Here is a 25,282-nt window from a genome sequence, read left to right on the forward strand (position 1 = left end):
CCTAACGGCCAACAAAGCGGATGGGGGCTTGGCCTTTGCATCGTGGAGGAGCTACAACCAGGCCACACAGCTCTGCTGGGCAAAACGGTGGTCGAATGCGGGAGATACCATGACCTGGAAAGGAATAGAACTAAAACGGATGGCCCTGCAGACTCCCATCGAAATCCTAGCCACTCCTACGACATTCCCAGCAGGGAATAAACATCAAAGTAGCGCCCACATGAATGAGCGTAGGTACACGGATGGCAATCACTGGGAAGCATAGGCTCCAACCTCGACAAGACACAGTGTGGTCGCAGGTTAGGATTATGGATTTATGTGAAGGCCCCCAAATAATACCATTTCAGGCCGGGTGTCAACTGTTGGATCTCAAGGCTGGACATTGGCTGCAGTACGGGACGCTCTGTGCTTTAATTTTACAACGCACAACAGTCACAACTCCCCCAGCCGCCGGCAAACTGGAATTGGAACAGCAACAAGACGAACACCCCCATCTCCGCACCTTTTATACTATGAGCATCCCGAACAATGTACATAGGAACAGCGCTTTGGCGAGGGCCTGGTCCACAAACCTCAGCCTCACCGTTGACGCTGGGGATGTATATGACTACTTTTCAGCCATACCACCCATTAGAAATAGGGAAATTCAATTTAAGATAATTCAGCACACATATTATACCCCGACCAGACTGCATAGGATGGGCCTGATATCTTCCCCCAACTGTTGGCGTGGATGTGCAGACACGGGCACTATGGGGCACTTATTATGGTCCTGTCCAAATCTGAAGACGTACTGGCAACGAATCATCCATAAACAGGTGATCTCAAGCTTACCAGAATCTGACATATCTTTATCTTCCTATACTATGTTGTTTGGGCCGGCCACAGAGACTGGCATTCAGATACACTCATTTGCAGGGTCATAGGCCTCATGCTCTTCTCCGCTCGCAAACTTCTGGTCATACACTGAAGATCTCCCTCTCCACCCTCCGTATTACAATGTACACTGGAACAGGCTGCATATAAAAGGCAGAACCACGGCAGTAACACACGGGCGGACGAGCTCTAGGAACTACTAGACCCATTCACTTGGGAATATTGTGAAGAAAGATGTATGATGCCCCCCCCCTGGGGTGCCACCGGCACCTGAACTGACCCAGACCCTGATTGATGATGCACCTGCACTGTAGTCCCAATATCCCTACACCAATTGACGTGCGCTCAATATTCATAGCAACGTCCATGCATAGCACTTATCCAGACTGACATGCCTGCATAACTAAGTGTGAACATGGGTAGGTAGAATGCGGGCAAGGGATAGGGGAGGGATAGGCCCGGTTGGCCTAGGGTTAGGCGATTAGGTTCAGTTTATGTTATTACCACAGAGAAAACAACCAGTATCTCTGATGGGAGGATGACATGAATGTAATGTATGTACCTCCCATAAGAGAGAAGGGGTGCCCCGTAGGCACCCTGATGTTATACATTATCGGTTGCCTTCTTCTCATGGTAATGTTTGTATCCTGGACAAATCAATAAACAGAAAAACTGCACTGACACCCATTTTGCACATCGCTCTTTCTCAGGGCAATATGGGTCATGTAACTTGCCACACATTATCAAGGCAAAAAAAGAAATAATTTCTTGTACTCATTAATAATCCACAGAAATTCCATGGCAAAACAAAGCCGATTGATTAAGCAGACCCATTGGTTTGGAAACGCAGTCACGGGCAAGATGCACAATTTATAACTTTCCATAATAAATTCTTAGTTCCACTCTACTTCGTTGTGTCCAATATTTAAGTACCAACCAGTCTATCATTTTATGTTATCCATTTATCCCCATTTCAAGATCTAAGGGTTAAATGGATAAGGATTTCCTTAATCCAAATATTTTCTTTACTAAAAGGGCTTCCAATTTATTTTTCCAGGATAATGCATTAAAAAATGAATGTGGTGCATAGCTAATCAATGGTATAATTCTTAGCTGGCTGGTTGGTAGTCTGGCTGGTAGTCTATTTATGCACATTAATTTATAATTCTGGCTTGGGATCTTCTAGCCGTCATTGGATATGCCCCTTTTTTTCTTCTTCTTCTTCTTCTTCTTCTTTCTCTTTTCTTGCCTTCGTTGCTTGTGCATGAAAGGTGCAGAACGATGGAACCGAGTTCCCCCTTTCGGGACAACATGGATATGGTTCCAACAAAATAAGTATAATTCAGATCGAAAGGGGATGTATTGGGATTAAAGTAACATATGTGCACGTAGAAACTTTGGATATAGCATCGATATGGAATGGGTTGCGAGTTGACATATGATGTCTGAAAAACACTTTATACAATTGTTCACAATTGTTTACTTGCAATTTTGCACATAATGGACACTATTGAAATGATTTGCATTCATTTTTGCACAATACTGAGACACCTTACTCAAATTGATTACATGCATATTTGCACATAGTCGTACCTAAAACCTTTGCATACGAGAACTTGCTAATAGGTATTACACAAGATATTGGGCTATTCCATCGCCATTATGGCTATTATCAATTTGCGGCGTGTTACTATGGAAACCTCATGATGGATGGATGGATGGATGGATGGATGGATGGATGGATGGATGGATGGATGGATGGATGGATGGATGGATGGGTGATATTCTCGTTTTTATCCCTGTTCTCTGTATCATGGGACTGCTTTGTTGTACGTAAAATTGTGAGGCACTAGGCAATTTAACAATAAGCTATGTGGAGGCATTATTGCACTTTATTGCATTCTAATTGAATAGAAGGGCTTTTTTTTGGTACGCATTCTATTGGGTAGACATCCGTGCTATGTTAATATGGATACCTGCACAGGTTCTCCTTCGCAGCCAAATCTAATTTCTGAGCACCAGTGGAGCACATGACAATTATGCTTGTGTGTATTTGGGTTACAATATTTACGCACGTATGGAATGGAATATTTTAGGTCTGACTTGAGAGCAAGAGCATTAGGCACTTAATCATGTGCATGTGTGCACATCATCTTGAACATAAAACGTGTTTGGCAGTGTGTGCATTATATAACAAGAGGCTCTCTTTCTGCATAAAACAGATGGGTAACAAACACTCTAGATGGTGGTGTACTTAACTAAATGGTACTGCACGCTAAAAGTGTAAACATAAAAGAAAGATACAGCCTATGAACTATAGAGTGGTGATATATATATAGCCTGCTGAGACAGATGTGTTTATGTGATCAAGCCACCAGTGGGTGGTGAAACGCATTGTGTGGCTTCCATTTTTCTGCCTTTTAAACCACGAGGAATTTTTCGTGATTAAAGAATGTGTTGAATCGAATTCATCTGGGATTGCCGTTTCTCCCCACTGTGAGGAGCACAAATGCATTGCACAGCATTCTATTGCCCGTTTTGAATTAATGAATATTATACATTTCATGTACAACATCCAACTTCTCCTTGTTGAGCTGCCACCAATATTTTGTTGAATTTATTTTTTGTTACAAATCATACTAGGAGACTGTAAAACTTCGGGAGTCTTCTAATTTCTACCAAAACGTAGCCTGGTCTACCCCCATCAAAAGCATTGGATAGATCAGAAAACCCTACAAATAATGCCATCTTGTTGAGTACAAAAATCTAGCGCAGAATTGGTACTTTATCTAGATAAAGAGACCTTTATCATTTGAATTTTGAATAAGTACTGATTGTTCACATTTGGATGTTATATTGTACTCCAATACTGCTCACTGTTCCAGTATTTAGTATTATAAATGCGGACACTGGTCCAAAATGGCGGTACTCCACCACATACAGTGGCTTACAAACATAGTCACATGATTGAACTGTGAACAGGAAGTGTCTTTATTCAAAGGTTTAAGTGAAGCATTGCATTTTGTATTGTCAAAATAGCCTGATGAAGACCAAGTCACGGACGGAAGGCGTGGCGATTCAACCAAGCGGGTGGGTGTTTGTCATCCGCAATGATTTGATGATTAAGACAGAGATATTGTATCTCGTCTTGAGGATTTTTCTTTGAAATAAACAATAGCATTTGGCTGCACTTTCATTACAATAACCCACGAGTATCCGGGTCTTTGATCTTGCGCTTCGAGAGCTGCCGCTGCATTGATCACCTTGTCAGCCGCCCAAATGCCTTTGTGCATGTTTAGATAGGTTTTCTCCCCCCCCGCAACTCTCCCCCCAGTTATTCCAGAGGAACCAGCTATAATAAGACGGAGCACCGTTTTCCAAAAAAAAGAGGAATGGTGTTGGAACGATCGTCGTCCACCAAAGGTATGTGATATTTGGATAATTGTACCTTTATACAGACACTTACATGGCCGACTCTACAGTCTACATAGAGGTTCGACTCTGATGCCAGCACTGTTCACTCAACACGTACGGCAGTATTGTCCTCACGTAATTTGACAGGCAGTAATTCAACTGCTGACCTGTGTTTTCCGCGAGGTGGGGTTGGACAGTATAGATACTTGAAGTTCTTTAGTGTTTATAATAACATGCAGTTGTTTCTGCAGATATTTGGATCCACTGTTTGGTTAGTGCACAATCAGAATCATATTTAGAGGGCAGGGAATGTTTTAATGGACAGAACTATGGGTGATAAACCGAATTAACGCACACTATCAGCAAGTCTACAGATCCAAAAAAAAGAAAAAGGATAAATTAGAAAGACTAAAGAAAAGAGAAATCTAAAAGTGGTGACAAGCCATAACCATACAACTGTATTTGGAGGGACAGAGAATACAGAGAGGATTACAAATTTTAACCATGCCCACGTATGAAGAAATGGATCCTCTACTAATTAAGAAAAGGAATTAACATCCTGCTCTTTCAAAATAGAGTTTGATTAAGTTTGCCAAACTAGATAAGTTGAAAATCATCCAAGATATTTAAACAAGGGAAAAACAAACTTTTTTCTTTGGCTGATGGTGATGAATATATAAGAAGGATGGCACGACTTCAAGAAAATCTATAGAGGTTTGAAGGTGAAATAAGAGTTAGTAAACAGATAACATTCAAGAGGGATAAACTAGATTACGAACAGGAAACAATTTATACATTTGCTAAATATTTTAATGAACAAATAAAAAAAAAAGATATTCGTTTACCTATCTCTATCGCGACAGCTCTTGAACCAACATCAGAAGAAGCTAGCAGTACTGAAGTTGAAACCACAGATTTGGAGTTAAGTCCTACTCGCCTCAATTTATTTTAGAGGAATTCAAACTGCTTCATCTAGACAACAAAGTCGAAAGGAAGGGAAGAGGCAGACCGCCGATAAGGGAAAGAGGAAGAGGGCGACGAACCGAAATGCAAAGACAGAGGGGAAAACGATCCCAGAGAAATAGCATTTCGAGCGACTTGCTTTGGGAGAGGTCAGAGGGCCAAAGAATTAGAAATGAAGATCTATAACATCTCCTCTAGAATAATTACATCAACAGAAGAATCATTTTTGAAATTGGGATTGTCTTTCTGCCCGACCAATGTCTTTGACTATACAGGTTCCATAATTTAGGTTTTCAAATTTGTACGAAAGCTTAAGTATTATGTTACTGAAGTGTCAAGTGCTTCTTCTAATGATAACGTAGGTGAAAGGGAAATACGTCCCCTGACAGTTAAAGATCAGACCAGTTTGACTTGTTCTGCGCACTTTGAAGAGGACACTCTACAAGAGGAGTTACAGATTTGTTTACTTCTAGTGTCTCCAAATGTAAATCAAAATTTTGTTCCAATATTACCAATAGCCAGATTTGGGTATTTGAAGAAGTGGTATAAAATGAGCTCAAAGAACTCCCCTCCCGAGCAAAAAACACAAACAATGTAATCTCCCATTTAAACATAGATAAGCAATTGGAGCTCTTCACGGCGATACAAGTATAGTTACTCGCCGTGCTGATAAGGGAGGTGGTGTTGTTATATGGGACAAACAGCTACATTTAGCAGAAGCCACTAGGCAATTACATGTTCCGAATTGCTATACAATGGTTGATGAATTGGTACTTCAAGAGACCAAAAATGAGTATCATCAGCTGTTAAAACATTGGCATGGAACAGAACTTAGAAGTAGATGAACATTTCGTTCTGAAAAAGAAATATTCGTTTAACACCCATCCTACATTGGTTGCCTAAAATGCATAAAGATACACAAAAACCACCAGGGACACCCATTGTGTCTTCAATGATGAGCCTCTCGAAGCTATGTCATTTCTTGACTCCTTTCAACCCTTTGTGCAGAGTCAACTCGTATATTCGAGATACTTCAGACTTGCTAAATAGATTATGTGACATCACCTGGGAACCTACATACATTTTGGTATCTCTTGATGTCGTGTCCCTTTATGTGTCCATCGAGCACAATTTTGGTCTTAGTGTCTGTAAGCATTTTTTGGACACGTTTTATTAGCTATAGACAACAAAATTAGATGCTTTTAACCATGTTAAGAATTGGTTTAGAACACAATTATTGTATTCATTTTTGATAAAAAGCATTATGAAAAACTTATGGTACAGGCATGGGGTCATGCATGGCACCCACTTATGCCAACCTATACATGGGTTGGTGGGAACAGACTATACCTTGGACAGATAAATCTGATGGTTATGTAGGGCACGTTATTTTGTGGTATAGGTTTATCAATGATTTCTTTCTTATTTGAATAGAAGGCATGATAAACAGAATATGTTGCAAGCTTAAATAATAATGAGATGAACTAATAATGAGATGAACTTACAATTGACAATAACAGTACCTCTGAATTAACCTTTAGATGTTAGATTTTAGGTTGTGGATAATATATTAACCTAGTCTTTCTTTCTGAGAGCAATGCGCAACTGCTCCAGGGGATAACCTTTTGAGAGAAGCAAAAAATATTAAGAGAACATTTTTTGAAATGTGCCTTTTCTCATAAGAACATTAATATTTCGTTTGAGAAAGCCAAACTGAAAAATAGAAAAGGACTCCTTAAAGTTGACACAAAAAAGCCAGTTAGAGGAGGTGAAATGTATTACTACATATAATAATCAAGCTGGTAATATTAGGTGTATTTTTTCTAAACATTTGCCTGTCTTGTTAACTCCTGTTTTAAATCTCAATCGGTTAAGTCCATTTCTTCCAGTTTTTCCCAAGCACCCTCCTTAACTACCTTGCTGGCTCCCAATTTAGTTCAAGCTAGTACTAACAAAGATAATTGGTTATCAAGAGAGAATATGACCCCAGGCTTCTTCAAAAGATACAAATTTAAGATGTGTCATTTTGTTCTAACAGATACAGAGATTAAGTGTCCTGGTGGTAAATCCTGGTTTTACAAGCATAACATTACATTCTTGTCAAAATGTATTGCGTATCTAATTGATTCTACTCGTGGACTTAGATGTGTAGGATCCACGATAGCCCCTCTTAAACTCAGGATTCTACAACATTATTGTGCTATGAAAAATGCAGATAATAATGGTATGACCAAATATTTTGGGGATAAGCACAGCAAAGATATTCGGTGCATGGAATTTGAAGGACTAGCATATATTCCTGACCATCGAGACAGGGCAATAGACAATTGGAATTAAGATAATTGGAATCTAAATTGATTATCAGTTTTGAGACTCTAAAGCCTAAAAGGTCTCAGAGATTAAGAACTATATGGGTCTTTTTTAATTGATTACCAGGTATCAGAGTGAACTTTATCATTGCTTCTCTGTATTGACAGTATAGAATTTTTGGTTATGTTGCACAGATGTCATGTTGTTCTATATTTGTTGAATGTATACGGATTTGATGCATTTTAGACTGGCATAATGCTATTATTGCACAATAGCTGTACTGTTTATTGACATTTTGCACAGCTAAGCATTTTTGCATTTGCAATTTGCACAGATACATTTTAGAGTGGCATGATGCCATGACTGGGTAACATCTGTACTGTATGTAAAAAAAAAAAATGTGCACAGTGAAGCATGTTTTGCACTTGCAATTTGCACAGTCACGTCACAGTGGCGTGTTAACCATGACTGCATATCATCTGTACTGTATATTGCTCTTTTGCACAGTTAAGCAGGTTTTACACTTGCAACATCCATAGATATTAGAGGCTAAGAAAGTACTGGTTTGCATTCAATAAAATATGGTCCTCAGACTATGAAATTGTGCACTTGCAGATTATGGTTCTTGCAAAACATTTTTTTGGTGTTAGCATTAGAATATGCGTCCAATTGATATTGGTAAGGATTTTATTTGATTAATTATGTTATAATTGTTGATGACACTTTGCCAATAAGACCTACAATACAAGAGACATGCAGTTTATCTTGCAGATGCCTTGCAACATTGCTTCCATTCTACACTTGCAATTGTTACAAGTAATAGCTGGGATTTGGATAAGATTTTGATTGGTAAATCTAGCTTGAATTTTAATTGCAGTTTAGCTTCAAATTTCAGATCATTTTAAATTTTGAATAGGCACGGATTGTAAAAATTGAACATTTTGATGTTATAGTGTACTTGGATACTGATCTCATAGTTACCGAGCCATGTTCGAGTATTAAGTATTATAGATGTGGATACTAGTCTAGAATCATAGATAGTCACATGATTGAAGTGTCTCTATTCAAAACTTGCCTGATGAAGTCTTTGGGGGCGGGGGCGGCGGGTGTGGGCACAACATCCAACTTCTATTTGTTAAGCTGCCATCTAAAATGTTGTTGAATTAATGTTGTGTTAAAAATCATTCTAGTAGACTTATTAAAATTCATTACTTTTAGTGTATAACTTGGAGCTTTTCCAATTTTTGCAAAAATGTTGCCTTGTCTAGCCAACATTTGTTCCCTATATTTTAGTACTAAATGAGTACAAAAATCTGGAGCACAATTTGTACTTTTTCCGGATAAAGTCTCTGTGGGCCAATGTAGCGGCTCCGCCCATCTTCACTGTCCAGCCACTCGCATATATTGCCCATCTGGAGCTAATGCAAGCCGAACGAAAATGGCTCTTAACTTATGAACCCAGGGAAAGGCTAGTCTACGGACCACTTACTCAGAAGTATCATTAAACAGGCCGTTTTCACGTATAAAATTGAGTCAGTCCACAGAGATGTTCTCAGTAGGTAAGGCTTTTTCCTCATCTGCACATTTTTCACCGCTTATTGTGCCTGCACAAGCTTTCTGTGATTCTTTGTCAGACTTCAGACAGCACAATTCCTGTGCTGCCCGAGACCCCACCCACACACCTATGGTCCAAGTTTCCAGAATTTTAGGTGGAGGATGCATCTAGGGCAGTGAACCAATTTAAGTCTGCTGCCCTCTCCGACCCTATTCCCCTTCCTGTGCTCAAGCAGGAAATCTTCTGGTCAATCTGGCCATATTCCTAGTGAACTGAAATAGGCTACTGTCATTCCTCTACTTAAAAAAAAAAAAAAATACAAAATAAACGTTGCAGCCTTGTCCAATTATCACCCGATTTCACTTGTCCTTTTTTTTTATGTAACACTCTTGGGAGTCACTAGTGTCCCCTCTTTCTTCTTTTTAGGAATCCTCACGTTTTCTTAACCCCTTTGAGTCAGGGTTCCGACGGGGCAGGGAACACAGAGCAGGATTGTCTCTGTACTGGATGACCTGGTCACAATGGTGCACACTGGTGGAGTGGGGCATTGATATGGTTAGATTTGTCTGCTGCTTTCGACACAGTGGACCACTCCATATTACTATCTCGCATGGCCACAGCAGGTCTCTCTGGCCTAGTCCTGGCATGTTTTTTGTCATTTCTGTGCGATAGGAGTCAATCTACTCCCCTTTTCCTTCTTCACTTCACTTACTTTCCTGTTGGTGACACCCCGGGCTCCGCCCTGTCCCCAATGCTATGTTAAGCCACTGGTTGGTCTCATCCTCTCTCACGGCTTCCAATGTCACGCTTATGTCGACGACACCCAGATTCTGGTCCAATTAGAACTCGATTGACCTGAGGTGTCGTCACGTCTGTGCGTATGCTTGGGGGCTGTGAAGGGGTGGATGGACAACAACTGGCTGAAGCTCAATGGGGACAAGACAGAGATTTTGGTGGTGGGTTCTCCCCCTGATCCTACTCTTTGGGTTCCCTCTTTTTGGCCTTCAACGCTTGGTAACTTGCCTACTCCTGTGGTGCTAGTCAAGAACGTGTTTTTTTCTGCCTCACTCTCTATGGTCTTGCAGGTGTGTGCAAACTGTAAGATTGGCCATTTCTTTCTTAGGGTACTTTGCAAGGTGTTGCCATGTCTGCCTATGCGTCTGCGCCCTTGGGTGGTGTCTGCAATAGTAATCAGTCAGATTGACTATTGTAACGCCCTATACCTTGCTCAACCTGCAGGACTCTTAAATCGGCTACAGCTCTTGCAGAACTTAGCTGCCCGGGTAGCTACCTCCACTCCCTATGGTGCTCATATCAGCCCAGTGCTTTGCACCCTTCACTGGCTATCAGTAACCAAAAGGATTAAGTTTAAATCATTATGTTTGGTTCACCAAGCATACTATCCCTAAGGGGCGGACTATCTATAGGACAAATTCCAGCCTTATATTCCACAGCAGATGTTGCGCTCTGGCACCTCCCGCCTAGTTGCCATTCCTTAATTCTGCCGATCTAGAGTAGGCAGCCGTGCCTTCTCGGACTTAGCTGGTAAACTATGGAATGATCTTCCTACCTCTGAGATGTGGTGAGAACCATCTATCCTACGGCGCCTCCTTGAAACACTACTATTGTAGCTCCAGGGTTTGTCTGTTTGATCGTGCCTTCCTCGCGCCAAGATGCCCAAGGGCGAACATGTGCGGTATAAGTTCCTAACATAAGATAACACATACTCACGCACTGCATACACCCATTAGAAATCTGCGATATTATGTAGGACAGTAAACAAACATATCTTATTAGAGTATTGAGCTGCAGTGAAGTGAAAAGCCAAAATCTAAACTGCACTTGGAATGGTACAGACGTCTCCTGCCACAAGTGGGGGGGGGGGTTGCGATCAGACAAGAGCCTACCCCCCTCCCCTCCTGTTGCTGGTGTGAGTATTAAGAGCTCAGGAATGCAGCCATCATAAAACATGGTGTGGGAGAGAGCCGGATGGGAAAGGAGGTTTTCTGCAAAAATGCAGCCAGTTTCACTTCATGGGAAAAGGGAAAGAGAAAACGCTAGGCCACATGGCTAGGGAGAGTCACTTTTGGAGCTATGTGTCACTTTCACAGAATAACAAAGTTGTGGAATGCCAAACTCATACATGGGCATAGAGAGTACCAATTATGCCCTATATTGTTGTATGCATGTAGGAGTTTGGCATTACGCAACTGCTTTATTCTGTGAAAGCACTAATGAGTAAACGCATGTGTTAATCCTAGTACTTTCACTTTTTATAACAGCTTTGATTTAATGGTATTTGGCGTTTAACATATGCCCTCTCCTCTATTTTTTCTACCATTCATTTGAAAGAAAGAAAAAACTTTTGCAGCTGGAGCTTGGAATGTGCCCGTCCTTAATTATTTGGAAATAAGTTTAAGGATTTGAGAGCAACAACTTAACTATAGATTGAATAGATCTACTGCCAGTTCATCTCATCCCGGATCCCATAATACATTAATTGTATTAATAAGTTTTAATTTATCTTCTGGAACAATGCAATACACTACTTACCAGCCGTCAAGGTCGTCTGTCATTTAGGATAGACGGGGCAAAACTGTTCCTTTTGAATTACATCGGTTAATAAAAGGAAAACTCAAGGGAACAAAACGAATTGCTTTTTCTTAAGCAATACTCTTGTACACCACACTCCCTTCAGTGAATTCAGGAGATGGGGAGTATACAAGAAAGGGGTGGGGCGAACAGAGAAGAAAGCAGGTGTGCCTTTCTGCTTTTTTGTTATTAGTACATTATGTACCGGCAAGCCTTTCCAAGTCATCATCAGAAGAAAAAAAAGAATTTAAAAAAAAAAAAAAAAAAGGAAAGGAGACTATCTTACTGTTCCAAAAATATAGGCTACTTCATACGAGAAGGGCAGAAGTATTAGATAAAACAGAACATTACAAATGTTAAAGCAAAACATTTTTTTCAAATATTACCTTTAAAGCACAAAATATGCAGGCATCACCAAGACAGATGTGCCCAGTCAGGCCACGCAAGCTACGCCGAAAGATGTCCAGCTGCCACAATACCTGTAAGAAAATATTCAGAATTAAAGCTTGCTGAAAGTTCTCATATACCAGCAACAATATAAAGTAAATCAGTATCATCAATAAAAGGGTGCGACATCAGGTTAGGGGATATGCATTGAGACTTCTGCCTCGTAGATCCAACTGCATCCTGAATTCACAACAGTCAACTTAGTTCATCATCCTATGTTTATTTTCGGATATGCACAGAGCATTCCATAAAACCAGTACACAATACAAAAATGCATTTCAGTTGTGACACAATAAAATACAACATAGAACATCACTAAAATAGCAACTAAGAAACTCAAAGCCCACATCATTGACAGTTGTGCATAATCTCATTTCATAGAGCTCTACTTAGCATTTGTTTCCCCAGATAAAGTGCTGAATTCAGATATGAGAGCAAGGACCAGCCCACACGTGGGGAGTCCGGCCACAAGTATATTAGGGCAGGCCGATAGTGTACAAAACCTAATTCCTTTAATAACGGTCGTAAGAGAAATCATCTAGCCCTCACGTAGGCAGGACAAAAAAAAATACCAAATGGGCAAAGTCTTCGTAGGGCGTCTCACACATAGGGCAAGAACGGTTGGCATCCCCCCAGACCAGGCTGCCACCACGGTCCACAGAGAGATACAGTTAAACCGTGCTCTAGTTATCAGTACACAATACACAGGGAACTCTGCCCACAACAGAGATCTCTGAACATCCGGGACATGACTGTCATTAGGCCTCGGTTCTTAGGTTTCAACAATTCCATGCTGTCTATATTCACGCTCACAAACTCGCAAAAGCGGGCAGTCCACAGTTCTATCCCTCCACGAGAGAGCATACAAGGAGAGTACAGATGCGTGATCTTAAATCGCCATCAGCTTTTTCTTGACATGAGAGCCATGGGACCTTGCCTGTCGAATCCTTGGCAATCAGAGAAATAATCAATTTGTGGGTAAGAATAGCTCTCCCATTGCCACATAACCTGAGCCAGTGCAATACCGGCTGAAAAGAAACCACATCCCCAATCGGCTTTCAACCCAGTTCTGCATGTACTCTGGAATTTGGCACAGAGACTGGCAAGCGCAGCAGTTTAAGAAAATGGTTCTGAGCAGTCTGGACCGCACTAACATTAGAATAGCCCCACAATTGCATCCTGAATCTGGCAACAGAGGCCGCCTTGCTCATGTACAGTTTCAAAAAATGGATCAATTGGTCTCGCTCTAAACATGGACATGACCCTGGAGACCCCACCCAGAGCCTGCTTAAACCGCACAGCCCGTTTTGTTATGTGGGCGGTGGTGCAGAAACCGGCAGAGAATCTAACCCCCAGGTAGTCAAAGTGATCGACCGTGGGGATCACACTGCTCCTGTAGCGCATAAGTTTGATCTTCTGTCTCCTCTTCCAGCAGGCCATCACCGGCAACTTAGCTTCATCCACCACAAAATGTAGCCCCTCCTTGAAGTCAGCATAGTCAGAAATGAGGGCCTGCAAAGCTCTCAGAGAACAGAATCATCTGCATACACAAGGACCGGTAAAGACCGGCCACCCATCTTCGGGACATCGGGTGAATATATTAGGAGATGGTTGTAAAGGCCATTTATATATAGAAAGAAAAGTAGAGGCGACAGGACACATAGCTGGCGTACCCTCAATTCTACTGAGAAAAAAAAACCTGTGAAATGCATATTAGCACCACTCCTGACGCAAGCCTGCGTGGAGTCCTGCAACCTTGCCAGATGGTTCACCAGGGCCGCCGGACGATATTTCATGGACCTGATCATGTCCCACAGCTTAGCACGATTCACCTTATCAAATGCTCTGCTCAGGTCCATGAACGCCAAATAGATATGCTCCTCCTTCAGATAGAGTGAGTGTGGCGTCACCAGATAGAGGTTGAGCGCCTGCTCGGCCGTACCAACCGGGCCAAAATCCCAGCTGCACCACGGACATTACCCCACTGCTCGAAACCCAGTTCCCTAGACAGGCCAAAATGGCACGGCCTAATATCTTAAAAAGAGAATCCAGGAGTGATATAGGTCTATATGAAGCAGGGGAGGCCTGAGGTCTCTTTTTTATAGATTGGCTGGATAATAACCACAAGACCATGAGGGCGGTATGGAACCACCGGCACATATTGCATTGAAGCCCATGAGACAATACCGGGGCCAATAGGTCCGGCGCCATGATAAATAAATCTGCCAGGACATTGTCCGGGCCCGGGGCTTGGTTACAGCATTGGCAGTCTATGGCCCTCTTGATCTCATCCACCGAGAAAACAATACTTGCCTCAGTGCCCTCCACAGCCAGACCCCAAACTATCCCCAATCACCAACTCGCAGTGCTCAACCCCACTCGTAGCACGGAATAGGGAAAAGAACTGCTCCAACCAGGCCTTATCAGGTACATTGCTTAGTTACTGACGAGTGATAATGGTCTCCCGAAAAGTAAGAAATGGGTTGCCTTGAGTACATGTGAAGAACTTAAAAAAGGTGAGTGACATTTTATGCCTGAACTGTGGAATGCATTCCAAAACAACTCCACGGGAACTGGAATACTGCCTGGTGGGGACAATTCGGGCACAGTTGCAGCACATCACAAACAAAAACAATGAAGCACACAAGGAACTACAAGATGGGCGCCAGAGCATAGAACCATCACGTGCAGGTCTTGACAGCAGTGGATGGTGGCAGGCAGCTGAATCTACATGGGAAGAGACAGGTGGCACAGAGAAGGACGATGATGGGTGGTGGGCCACTGTGAATGGTCAGCTATGAGCAAATCGCGCCCCTCCTTAACCTGTATAGGGAGGCGGAAAAGCCTTCTTACAGAAGTTAACCATTTCTTGTTTATGCTTGCATTACATTTTTTGCCATATTTTTCCTTGTACAACAAATGTGTATATGCACAATAGGAAAATACATTTAATTTCCTATACATACACATAAACCAACCCTATTGCTACCCAGCAACAATGACTCCAGCTTATCCCCCTCCCCGACCCAATAACACCCCCACCACACACCGCGTAATAAAATACCCACTACACTCTCCTTCCCCTTAACACAACACCACTCAGGACACATTCGAAACACGCGGTTTTCCACAACCAGCGGAAGTGCAGAATCCAAATGCCCTAACTGAACACATCACGTGGGCTCTTGCCTACAAAGTAAGCAGGGGGGTAGATGACCTGGCAGTGGATGGGTTCCCTGGGCAACCATTGGCACCATGTGAGAAATTAGATTTTTCCAGTTGCTTAGGGTGCATGATATGATTCCAGATGCCAGGCTCATCATGGACACATCCCACACTTGGCCGTTCGACCCTCCCTTTTGGTTTGCTCTAGTCTGCCCACCTTTCCATTCCCTTGCTCATCCCCGTCCCCCCCATCCCACCCCTTCCAGACCACGGCCCCCAGCGCCCCTCTAATGACTTCACAGCAACACAATTTTAGTGGATAATTAAGTTCTGGAGCCTTTCTCTAGGCGAGAATTAATTTACCAGAGATACATATTGACCATTGTTGCCATGGGAGCTATGCTGGGTTGGTGTTCACTGGTGCACTGTGCCATCCAGGAAACACCCGCCTCCCCAACATGCCAACATCATCCTTCTGATGACTGCTTAATCTGCTATCCCCTGTACGCACCCAAGGCTGCCTTAGCCCCTCCCCCATCTTTCCACTTGTGATGTCAGCTTCCCCTTGCTTAGTTGTGGCAGAAAGTACCCCTTTGTGGCGGTGGCCAATTCCCCTCCCATTTTCTCGTGGCAAGCTTCCCCAGTGAAAATATGATGATTGTTAAATAATGTGTGCTCATCAACCTTTGTGTACCTCATTGATCAAAATATTCAAAGTGAAGACACTTTAGGAAGGTGCCGTTTTAAAAAGAGGGCAAGGCGATGGATAACTGGGAAATATACAGAATTCCATAGTTTCCAACTACATCGCCTTCAAAGCCTAGTGTCTACAGTGGGCATGTATATGGTTAATCTGTACAGTTTCGAATTTCTAATACATTTAACGTGTTGTGCTAAATAATAGCAGTTCACTGGCATTTTTCTTAAATGCTTTTTTTGGACACATTTGCATTTCTAGGTACAGATTGATGGCACGTAACTAATGGGGACATAAGAAAGATGAAAAAAAGGAAGGAGAGAGAATAAATTTGAACTTCTATGCAGCGCTATACATTGTTTCTAAATAAGCTACTGGTATACCAAGAGAGGAGCCGCTGGATCTATGATGTTTCCTTGCAGCAATTTGCTAGAGGCCCATTTGGTCCGACCCTCCCCACCTTTTTATATACCTAAGCACAACCGCTCCCTCCCCCCACACACCCAATATACATTTAAGGTGCAATGTGGTTAAAAAATAAATTAGGGCCAAATGGGTCTCGCACAAACTGGTCTGCGAGGAAATGGGGTCGTTTCATACCGCTCGCATGTTTTAAGTGGTCAGGGTTCTTTGTGTGGGCGCTACAATAGTGATGGAGCCATGTATTTGATCACTGTATACCAACATGCTCTCTGTGCCACTAGTAAAAAAAGCCAGAGCGGGTGGATCCAGTTTCCCCTATCTCGCACCCATTCACTGGAATGCCCTACCTCCTACGATCCGAGGTGAGGCCTCCCTCACCACCTTCCGCAAAGCTATGAAAACCAACCTCTTCTCATAAGACCCCGCACATTAGCATGAACACTTACCACATGACCCAATGCATAAGCTGTAACACAATGACCAAGTGCAATGTCTGTAACAACAGCATTATGTTGTGTAATATCCATAATGTATCAACGATCGCTACTATGCCTGTACCTGTGTAACTAAGTTCTTGCAAGTAACAGCGCCTCAATGCCCTTGGGCTGCTTGCGTGCTATAAATAAATAAATTTAGATTATGGAAAGGGCAGATCAACGTCAATTCAGCGTGGCCACGTGGATGACATGATTATTTCATTACGCTGCACATTCTAGTATGAGGGAAGGATAAACTATCATGAAAATCCAGACTCAAATTTAACTGGTGTTTAAGTTTATATTTTAAATCATAGGGATGTTTAAATTGCCTTCTACTTATGAAAACCGTTGTTTGCAACTATTTATTTGTTGCAACAAGGAGATGGCAAAATGTCATATGCACAAAATTAGTAATCATAAATGTATGGCGAGCTGTTAGAGATACTATGTTTGGGAAATATGGTCTGATAGTTGGCTGTCATTGTAAAGAATTTTCAACAATCAACCCCAATTTGTAAATTCTCTTTAATGTATTTTTAACAAACAAGACATCATTACATTACAGAAAGCATGCAACATATCAGTAAATGTTTCACCAGAGATGACACTATGCTGAATCGTCTATTTTCCCACTTGAGTCAACTGAATCCAATTGTGCCCTGAATAAATATCTATACAGGTCCCATATACTCCTAGGTCTAGCACTGGGGTGTAATAATGGCATAGTATTCTGCTTCAGCGTCATGGCAATACAAGGATATCAGCCTTCCACTGATCACATATTGGAGGACGGCCCTTTCCCTAACCATGGCACTCCTTTTCACAAATACCAGAAGAAAACCCATTAGACACCTTACGTGCCCAGCATCATCCTTTGTGTACCCCAGTAACGCTACCAATAGAGATGGAACTTAAGTATATCGTTTAAGAGTACCAAGTACTTGTATCAAGTAATCTTGTCACAAGGGAGAACTTGCATCTCTCACTCATCCAAAACATCTAGGAAAAAGGAGTACAAATCTATGCAGAGCTGCAGGAGTGTATTAAAGCTGTTGCAAACATTTGAATTGTATTAGTTTGTATCTACTGTTAAGAGCAACTATTTTATTCTGTGCACAGCAATAACGCCATACATACACTGGGATCGGGGTGCCCAGAGAATTCTCCCACTTAGCTTGTGCAGCCTCAGCCCATCCCACCCTTTCATCTAGAATTTTGGCGTACATGCGCGAGACCAGCTTCCCATTGCCCTCTGCCATTATATCATGGAGAAGAGGTACAACAGACGGTTCTTTAAGAAAGGACGGGAACTACTCTTGTAAAGTAGTTTTGAGCCGAAAATACAAAAACAGATCCAGCATAGTCATACCGCCCAGATGATTACATTTGTTTATAGTATGAAACGGTCCCTGAGGGAAACGAGAAATGCCCAGTTTACCCATGCACTGTACGCAACCTTTCTCACCCGTTAAGCGTATCCCCTGCAATGTGGGCCATGGATAAAAGGGGAAAGAGTATATAAATATGGCAGGATTGATCATGTTTAAATGTGTAATAGATGTGGATTTATTATTCTTTATTACCATTCTCAAATACTCAAATGCAATGTCATGTGTGCATGTTTGTAAGGCTGCAATTGCCTGGGGAGCCAAAAGTAGCTCCTGGTAGCTGTTGCCTTCAGGTCTACCAGGCTCTCCTAAGCTAGAAGCAGGAGCTAAATAGTCCCCCGCTCACCTCAATTTCAAACCCTCTATCTGTGACCACCATAAGATTAGTCAAATCTCGTTTCATCCAGGGGAGTGAGGTGTGTCTCCTGATGCCTTTGCAAATATAACCGTACCCGCTGGGCTTTCGAAGAACAGTTAAGACCTTGGATGTTCCATGCCATCATTGCACCTTCATTAGCCATTACTGATAACCATGAAGGCGATTTGCTGAACCGGTCTGAGTGCCGCATTACCTTCCGATCACCCTTTCGCTCCTAAATACCAGTATAAGGGCCACCCAAACCTTCCACAGCAGGAAGGACTCTAATACCAAGTAAGTTACAGTACCATCATGAAAGTAGGTAAAGCATGCTGCTGTCTGCAAAAACAAAATACTCCCCCCACGAGCAGCCCCAAACTGCAAGTTAAGGCCCTACCCCAGCAAACCATTACCCATTTTGCGTCGTCGTAGGAGGACCACTTGAGGCCCAGCCACAATACAGAACAGTCACAACCAAGAGAAGGTGAGAATCCTGCCCTTAGATCAACCAGAGTCATCACCAGGATTTTTCGTAGCCACTGGAATCTGACGGCTACTTGGAGTGAGTGAGGGAGTGAGTGAGTGAGTGAGTGAGTGTCTTCATCATGAAACCTAGTAAGCGACCGCAAGGAAAAACAACAGTACCCATTGAAGATCTGGAAGGGCTACTACATTTGGCGCAATTAGAATTAATGGCACAAGCAAATGAAAATTAGACGAAAGTAACATTGGAAATGCTTGACATTGACACAGACTGGTCCATTAATGGCATTTTGAAATCCAAATCAAACTTCAACCCTATGTTTCAGCCCCTGTGGGGGGGGGATGGGTTCACCCAGAGGCATTTCTGTATCTGGTATTTCAGGACCTTAAAAAAGCTAGGTCAAAGAAACAAGTGAAATCAAATCTATCATTTAAAGAAAATCAGACCCTACATGAACTACAAAATATAAAGGATGTTGTGATTAAAGCCTCAGACAAAGGGACAAATATAGTAATCCAAAACAAGGATGACTATATTAAGGAAGCTTATAGACAATTGCAAGACACCAGCTGTTATGACCAATTGGTAACCAATCCATCTGAGCAAATTACAATGAAAGTAAAGGGTCTACTTGACAAATGGCTGGACCAAGATATTCTTAATGAAGATGATTGTAATTTTTTATTCAACAAATACCCCACAATACCAACCATCTATTTCCTGCCAAAGATTCACAAAAAGCTTTCTCAGCCCCCAGGTAGACCTATTCTTACATTAAATGGTACAGCCTTGGAAAACATGTCCAAGTATATTGATCAGACCCTTCTGCCCTTGGTGTTTACTTTACCATCGTACCTACGTGACACAAAGGATTTCCTGATTAAATCAATAGAATCACATGGGAGGTGGACTACATGTTTGCCACACTAGACGTAGTGTCGCTATATACATCAATCGAGCACTGCAATGAAAAGACAGCGTGCAAACATTTCTTGGACAGTAGATCACTTAATTATCTCTCACATGACCAGATGATTATGGAAATGATACTTATGTTTAACCAACAATGTCTTTTTATTCAACAATAAATTCTATAATCAGCTGAGAGGCACGGCCATGGGGACCAGCTTTGCTCCGTCCTACGCTAATTTAATAATGGGCTGGTGGGAAAAAACAACAGTTTGGCTTGAAACTAACAGCAAATACACCGATCAGGTGGTCCTTTGGCTTAGATTTATTGATGATCTTTTTATCCTCTGGAATCGAGATGACAAAGACTGGCTTGATTTTGTGAAAATCCTCAACATCAATGATCTGAAATTACATTTCACTGAAACACAGTCGAAAATCAATCATTTTTCTTGATGTGGTAGTCAAATCAGACAAACATGAAATTATTAATGAACTCCATCGAAAACCGACTAGCTCCAACATGCCATTACTAGCAAGCAGTAACCACCAGACTGCTTTGAAATGAAATATCCCACATGGCGAGTTCATCAGAATCCGACGGAACTGTTCAAACTGGACTGTTTCGATAAAAGAATGTAGATTCACTGCAATAAACTTTAAAAAACAAAGTTACCCAAAAGCCATATTGGAAAGAGCGTACCTCAAAGCTCGGAATTTGAATCGAACAGAGCTCCTTCTAACAAATCCAACCTTAGACGAAACAGATAAGGAAAATGCTATTCAGCTCATCCTAACATATGGCACACATTCTGGTGCCATACGAAAGATACTCCAGCGACATTGGAATGTGCTGCGATCGGATGAAGTTCTGTCATCACCCCTAGGAGAAAGGATCAACATTATGTATAGGAAGTCATGTTCCATTAAAGACCTACTTGTCAGCAGCTATATGCCCCCTGTAACCAAAACACTACATTCCGGCACGTGTTTAACCGGAAACGGAAATGGATTCTTTAAGTGTTTGAAGTGTAAAGCTTGTCAACATGCCATGAACAGCACCACTTACATACATCCAGTATTGGGTCACAAAGTGGAACTAAAAGCAAGAATCACATGTAACACAGAATTTGTAGTATATGCCCTCACATGCTCTTGCAAGTTATGGTACATTGGAAGTGCCATTGGGAAGTTAGAGTCCGACAGCACATGAGAGCAATCAAGAATTTTGATGTTTCATACCCAATGGTTGTACACTTTCAAGAAGTCCATGGAGTGAAAATTGAAAGTTTCAGATTTTTTGATGTAAATCACGTGAAAGAAAATCCCAGAGGAGGCAACCGAGAATTAGAACTCTGACAAATAGAAACAAGATTTATCCTAGATTTTGAAAGGAAAAAGCCAAAAAGGGACACAATTTGAATGAAGAATTGTACACATTTTTAGGAACTTGAATGAATGTATAAGTCCGAAGCGGGTGTTGTTCTAAACATCTTTTTTCAAAACAGGTATCTATTTTGCGTCTACAAATTGTCAAGAAACAAGGAAGTAAGTGTGTCCTATCATCAAACAGTAAACCGCAGTTAATGAAGCTGTGAGAATTTTTTCCATAGAAATATTGTGGTTTCACTGCAGAATTTGTAGAGATGGCTGTCTGCTATTCTCAGAATTTTTAATTGGTGATCAGATAGGGTAGCACAGTCTCATGTTTTTTATATACGATTTGTCTGTAGTTGTCCAATTAGAAACATGGCATAGATCTATGCGATTGAAATGTTCAATGCTGGTTACAGCTGGGATCCTGAGTACAAACATGGACTATTGTTGGAATATCATATGCAGGTCCAGTCTATTTTAGCCTGCCCTAAATAGGGGGCACACGGCATACAATGTAGAGAGGCATTGAAGAAAGTGTTACATGCTCCTTACCAAACAAACTAGAAGTGCATTACAGGACTGGCATGAAACAATCGCTATGGCTGCTATAATAAATATGCATGATGCACTTTAAGATGCAAATTTTTGCAGGAATGCACTAAGCACTTTATGATAAGGATGAAAATATTGGCAGCTATGTCTTTATCTTTATGCATTAAGCACTTTATGATTATAATGACAAAAATGGCTACTATGCTTTTATTGATGAATTAAGCACTTTATTGTGAAAATAGTGATTGTTGCTGTCTTGGTTCCTATGCATTTAGCAATTTTTAAAATATGAATTTTCTCTTTAGGAAAATAGTTTCTATGCATTGCATATATTATTTCTTTCAAAAAATGGCCAATTGTTTAATTAACTAGAAAGTATATTATAATTAAGCCCATTTAAGGGCTTTACAAGTATACCACTATTGGTTAGGAAACCAGCTTAAAATAGCCCCCATAGTTTCTGTACCAAAACACACAATGCATTGAATGTGGAGATGAGAGGAAAGAGAAAAGGGACAACTGTAGAGTGGAAACCATAGAGACGTAGGGTGTGTATGTGTATATGCATCACCATTGGCGTTTTAAAAACATTTGTATCACCATTGGCGTTTTAAACATTTGTACGTGAACAAGCCAGCGAGCACTCTGCGAAACACGTCTTCTGAGCGTTCTTCTTTTTCTATATAATTTATTTTTTTAAATGGTTAATCCTCCTCCTCCTCCTCCTCCTCCTCCTCCTCCCATCGCCAAATGTCGTCCTGGAAGCATGAACCTTGTTGGAGAAGTCCGGAAGAGACACACTTGATCACCTTTGTATAGGAGGGCACCACTTTCTCTAGAATAGTGTAATGCAAAGTCTCTGTCCCTATAGTTGAGCATCCTGGCTAAAAAAAAAATTGGTCTAGGCAGTGCACCAGGAATAGGTGGCTTCCTTCCATCCAAGGATCCACACTCAACCGACTCAGGGATCCAAACCATCCTCAGATTGTTCTGCCAGGCTCTGGGTTCAACATCTTCCTGCTTACCTAACAACTCCTGGAGTGCTTTTTTTAAATTGGGGGGGGGGGGGGAGGGTGGTAATTTCTATCAAGGTCAAAAAGGTTTCATCCTCAACCGCTGACAACCGAGTTTCAGCCTCATCTAACCTGTCACCATGTTTATTTGGTCTGACCTACATACTTTGCAGGTCAAGGTATCAAGCTTATTATCTAATGATTGGATGCCTGCTTGCAGGTGGGTTAACATAACCTTCACATCCCGCAAAGCACCCAGTGATGTGTTGGGCTGTGAATCCTTGTCTGCCTCTGTTCCAGACTCCTTGTGAGATGGAGCTTGGTGCAGTATAATTATGAGATGGAGTATTTGCCTGGTAAGAGGAATTACATTGCAGATTTTCTGTGCTGGATGCCGGGAGGAGGGGAGAAAAGGCTTAGCAGAGGTTGAGGAAAGAATGTGTGGAGTCACCATAGCCTTGAATGAACAAGATTGGGAGATTCCAGTTAGGGGGAATAGTTTGTCGAGTACGGTGAAGGAATGAATTGCAAAGGGATGGCCTGAAAAGGAACGTGTGGAGGAAAAGTTTGTTTGTTACTATATGGTAAGAGATGAATTGTCGATTGAAGGGAATTGTTATGTTATTTTGACTTGTAGAGCGCACAGTCGCCGAAACATCATGGCGCTGGAGAGGGAAAGCCATAGACAGAACAACACAATATGGCCATGAAACAAGCAGCTCACAACAGATTTGTTTTTAACGCTGTACGAAAAGCAAAATGATTTAACAGCAATTTCATAGAAGAAGGAAGAGTGTTCCACAGTTGCGCTGCTGCAATCAAAAAGGCGTGGCCGCCCACCGAGAAGGCACACACAGCATGCCCGCTGCCGCAGACCGCTGGGGGAGGTTAGGAACATAGCACTCAAATTTGGACACGCAGATACACTGCGCCCTAATCATATAAGGTACGATGAACAACGCATAGCGCCTTAAACTGAATGCGCTGGGCCATGGGGAGCCAGTGGAGGGCGCGCAGGACAGGGGCTATATGGGATACATACGGGGTACCTGTTGCCACCCTGGCGGCCAAATTCTGGAGACGTTGTAATCGGGCTATCAACCCCTTGGGCTGCGCTAGAAACAAAGAGTTGCAATATTCCAGCCTGCTCAGAATCATAGCCGCTGGGCGAGCAGGGTAGCATGGTCAAAGGTGTCGAACACTGCTGAGAGATCTAAAAGAATCAGGGTGCCAACACCCCCCCGCTCCCTCCCCCAATCAACCAGCCTGGCCAGATCATCCCCCACCGAGAGAAGAACACTCTCCGTGCCCCGGCCAGGACGGAAGCCAGATTGGGCCGGGTCAAGCATCCTAGAGGATTTCAGAAAAGAGGACAGCATAGGAGAGACCAACAATTCCAAGAGTTTCATCCAGAAGGGAAGAAGAGAAATATGTCGGAAATTAGAGGGAAGAGAGGGCTCCAGAGTGGGTTTCTTCAGAAGAGGGATAACCAAAGCAGCCTTCAGCTCTGAAGGGCTGGACCACGACTGGCAGGAGGTGTTGATGGCAGCTGTGATCTCATTCAAGAGGTCAACTGATATCACCTTCATCACTCCCAGATGCAGTGGATCGGAAGGAGCGCAGGATTTGATCTTTTACACGGCATTAGAGACCATGTCCTCTGAGAATAGAGGAAAACAGGACCAACTAGAGTCAGTATTATTACCTCACCCTTGAGGAAAAGGTTACAGGGCAGTGGAGTGTGGGCCGGAGAAAGCATATTCTCTGCAATATTTGTACGAATGGTTGCAACCTTGGCGATGAAGAACTCCAATAAAGAGTTACACAGCTCTTGGGTAGGTCAAATGGTAGGGACACATTTAGTGGCAGAGGACAGGGACTTTATGATTGAAAAATAATAAATAAAAAAAAAGTTTTAGGCTGGTTTAGTGCAGTTTCAATTCTATTGGCGAAATAGAGTTTTTTCGCCAGTAGGATGGCTGCAGAATAGGGTGAAAGACCAGTCCTATATTGAAACCCGTCAACAGGATCATAACAGATACGCCATTTCCGCTCCAACTGCCTCACTGCCAGCCGAGCACTTTTCAGCTGAGACGAGTACCAAGGCTTGGGAGGAAGTCTACGAGGTTGAAGATAGCAAAGAGGATCAACTTCGTTAGCAGCATCCAAAAATGCAGTGGATAAAAAAGAGAATGTGAAGCAGCAATTATCCATTTTTCGTTCACAGAGCCTATAACATCCTGCAGATTGGCTGAGCACCAACAGCGTCACCAGATACGG

The 25,282-nt window shown here is 42.2% G+C and overlaps 1 protein-coding gene across 1 annotated transcript in view; it reads right to left on the reverse strand.

Moving 5' to 3' along the window:
* USP53 (ubiquitin specific peptidase 53) overlaps nucleotides 1-25,282 on the reverse strand; it is a 321,924-nt gene that overhangs the window by 272,415 nt on the left and 24,227 nt on the right. The window contains exon 2 of the mRNA XM_069630685.1: nucleotides 12,097-12,189. Within this exon, the coding sequence (XP_069486786.1) occupies nucleotides 12,097-12,189 (93 nt within the window). The remainder of the gene's footprint in view (nucleotides 1-12,096; nucleotides 12,190-25,282) is intronic.

The sequence above is a fragment of the Ambystoma mexicanum genome, chromosome 6q, assembly GCF_040938575.1.
Source record: "Ambystoma mexicanum isolate Mex_15411 chromosome 6q, UKY_AmexF1_1, whole genome shotgun sequence".
NCBI lineage: Eukaryota > Metazoa > Chordata > Amphibia > Caudata > Ambystomatidae > Ambystoma > Ambystoma mexicanum.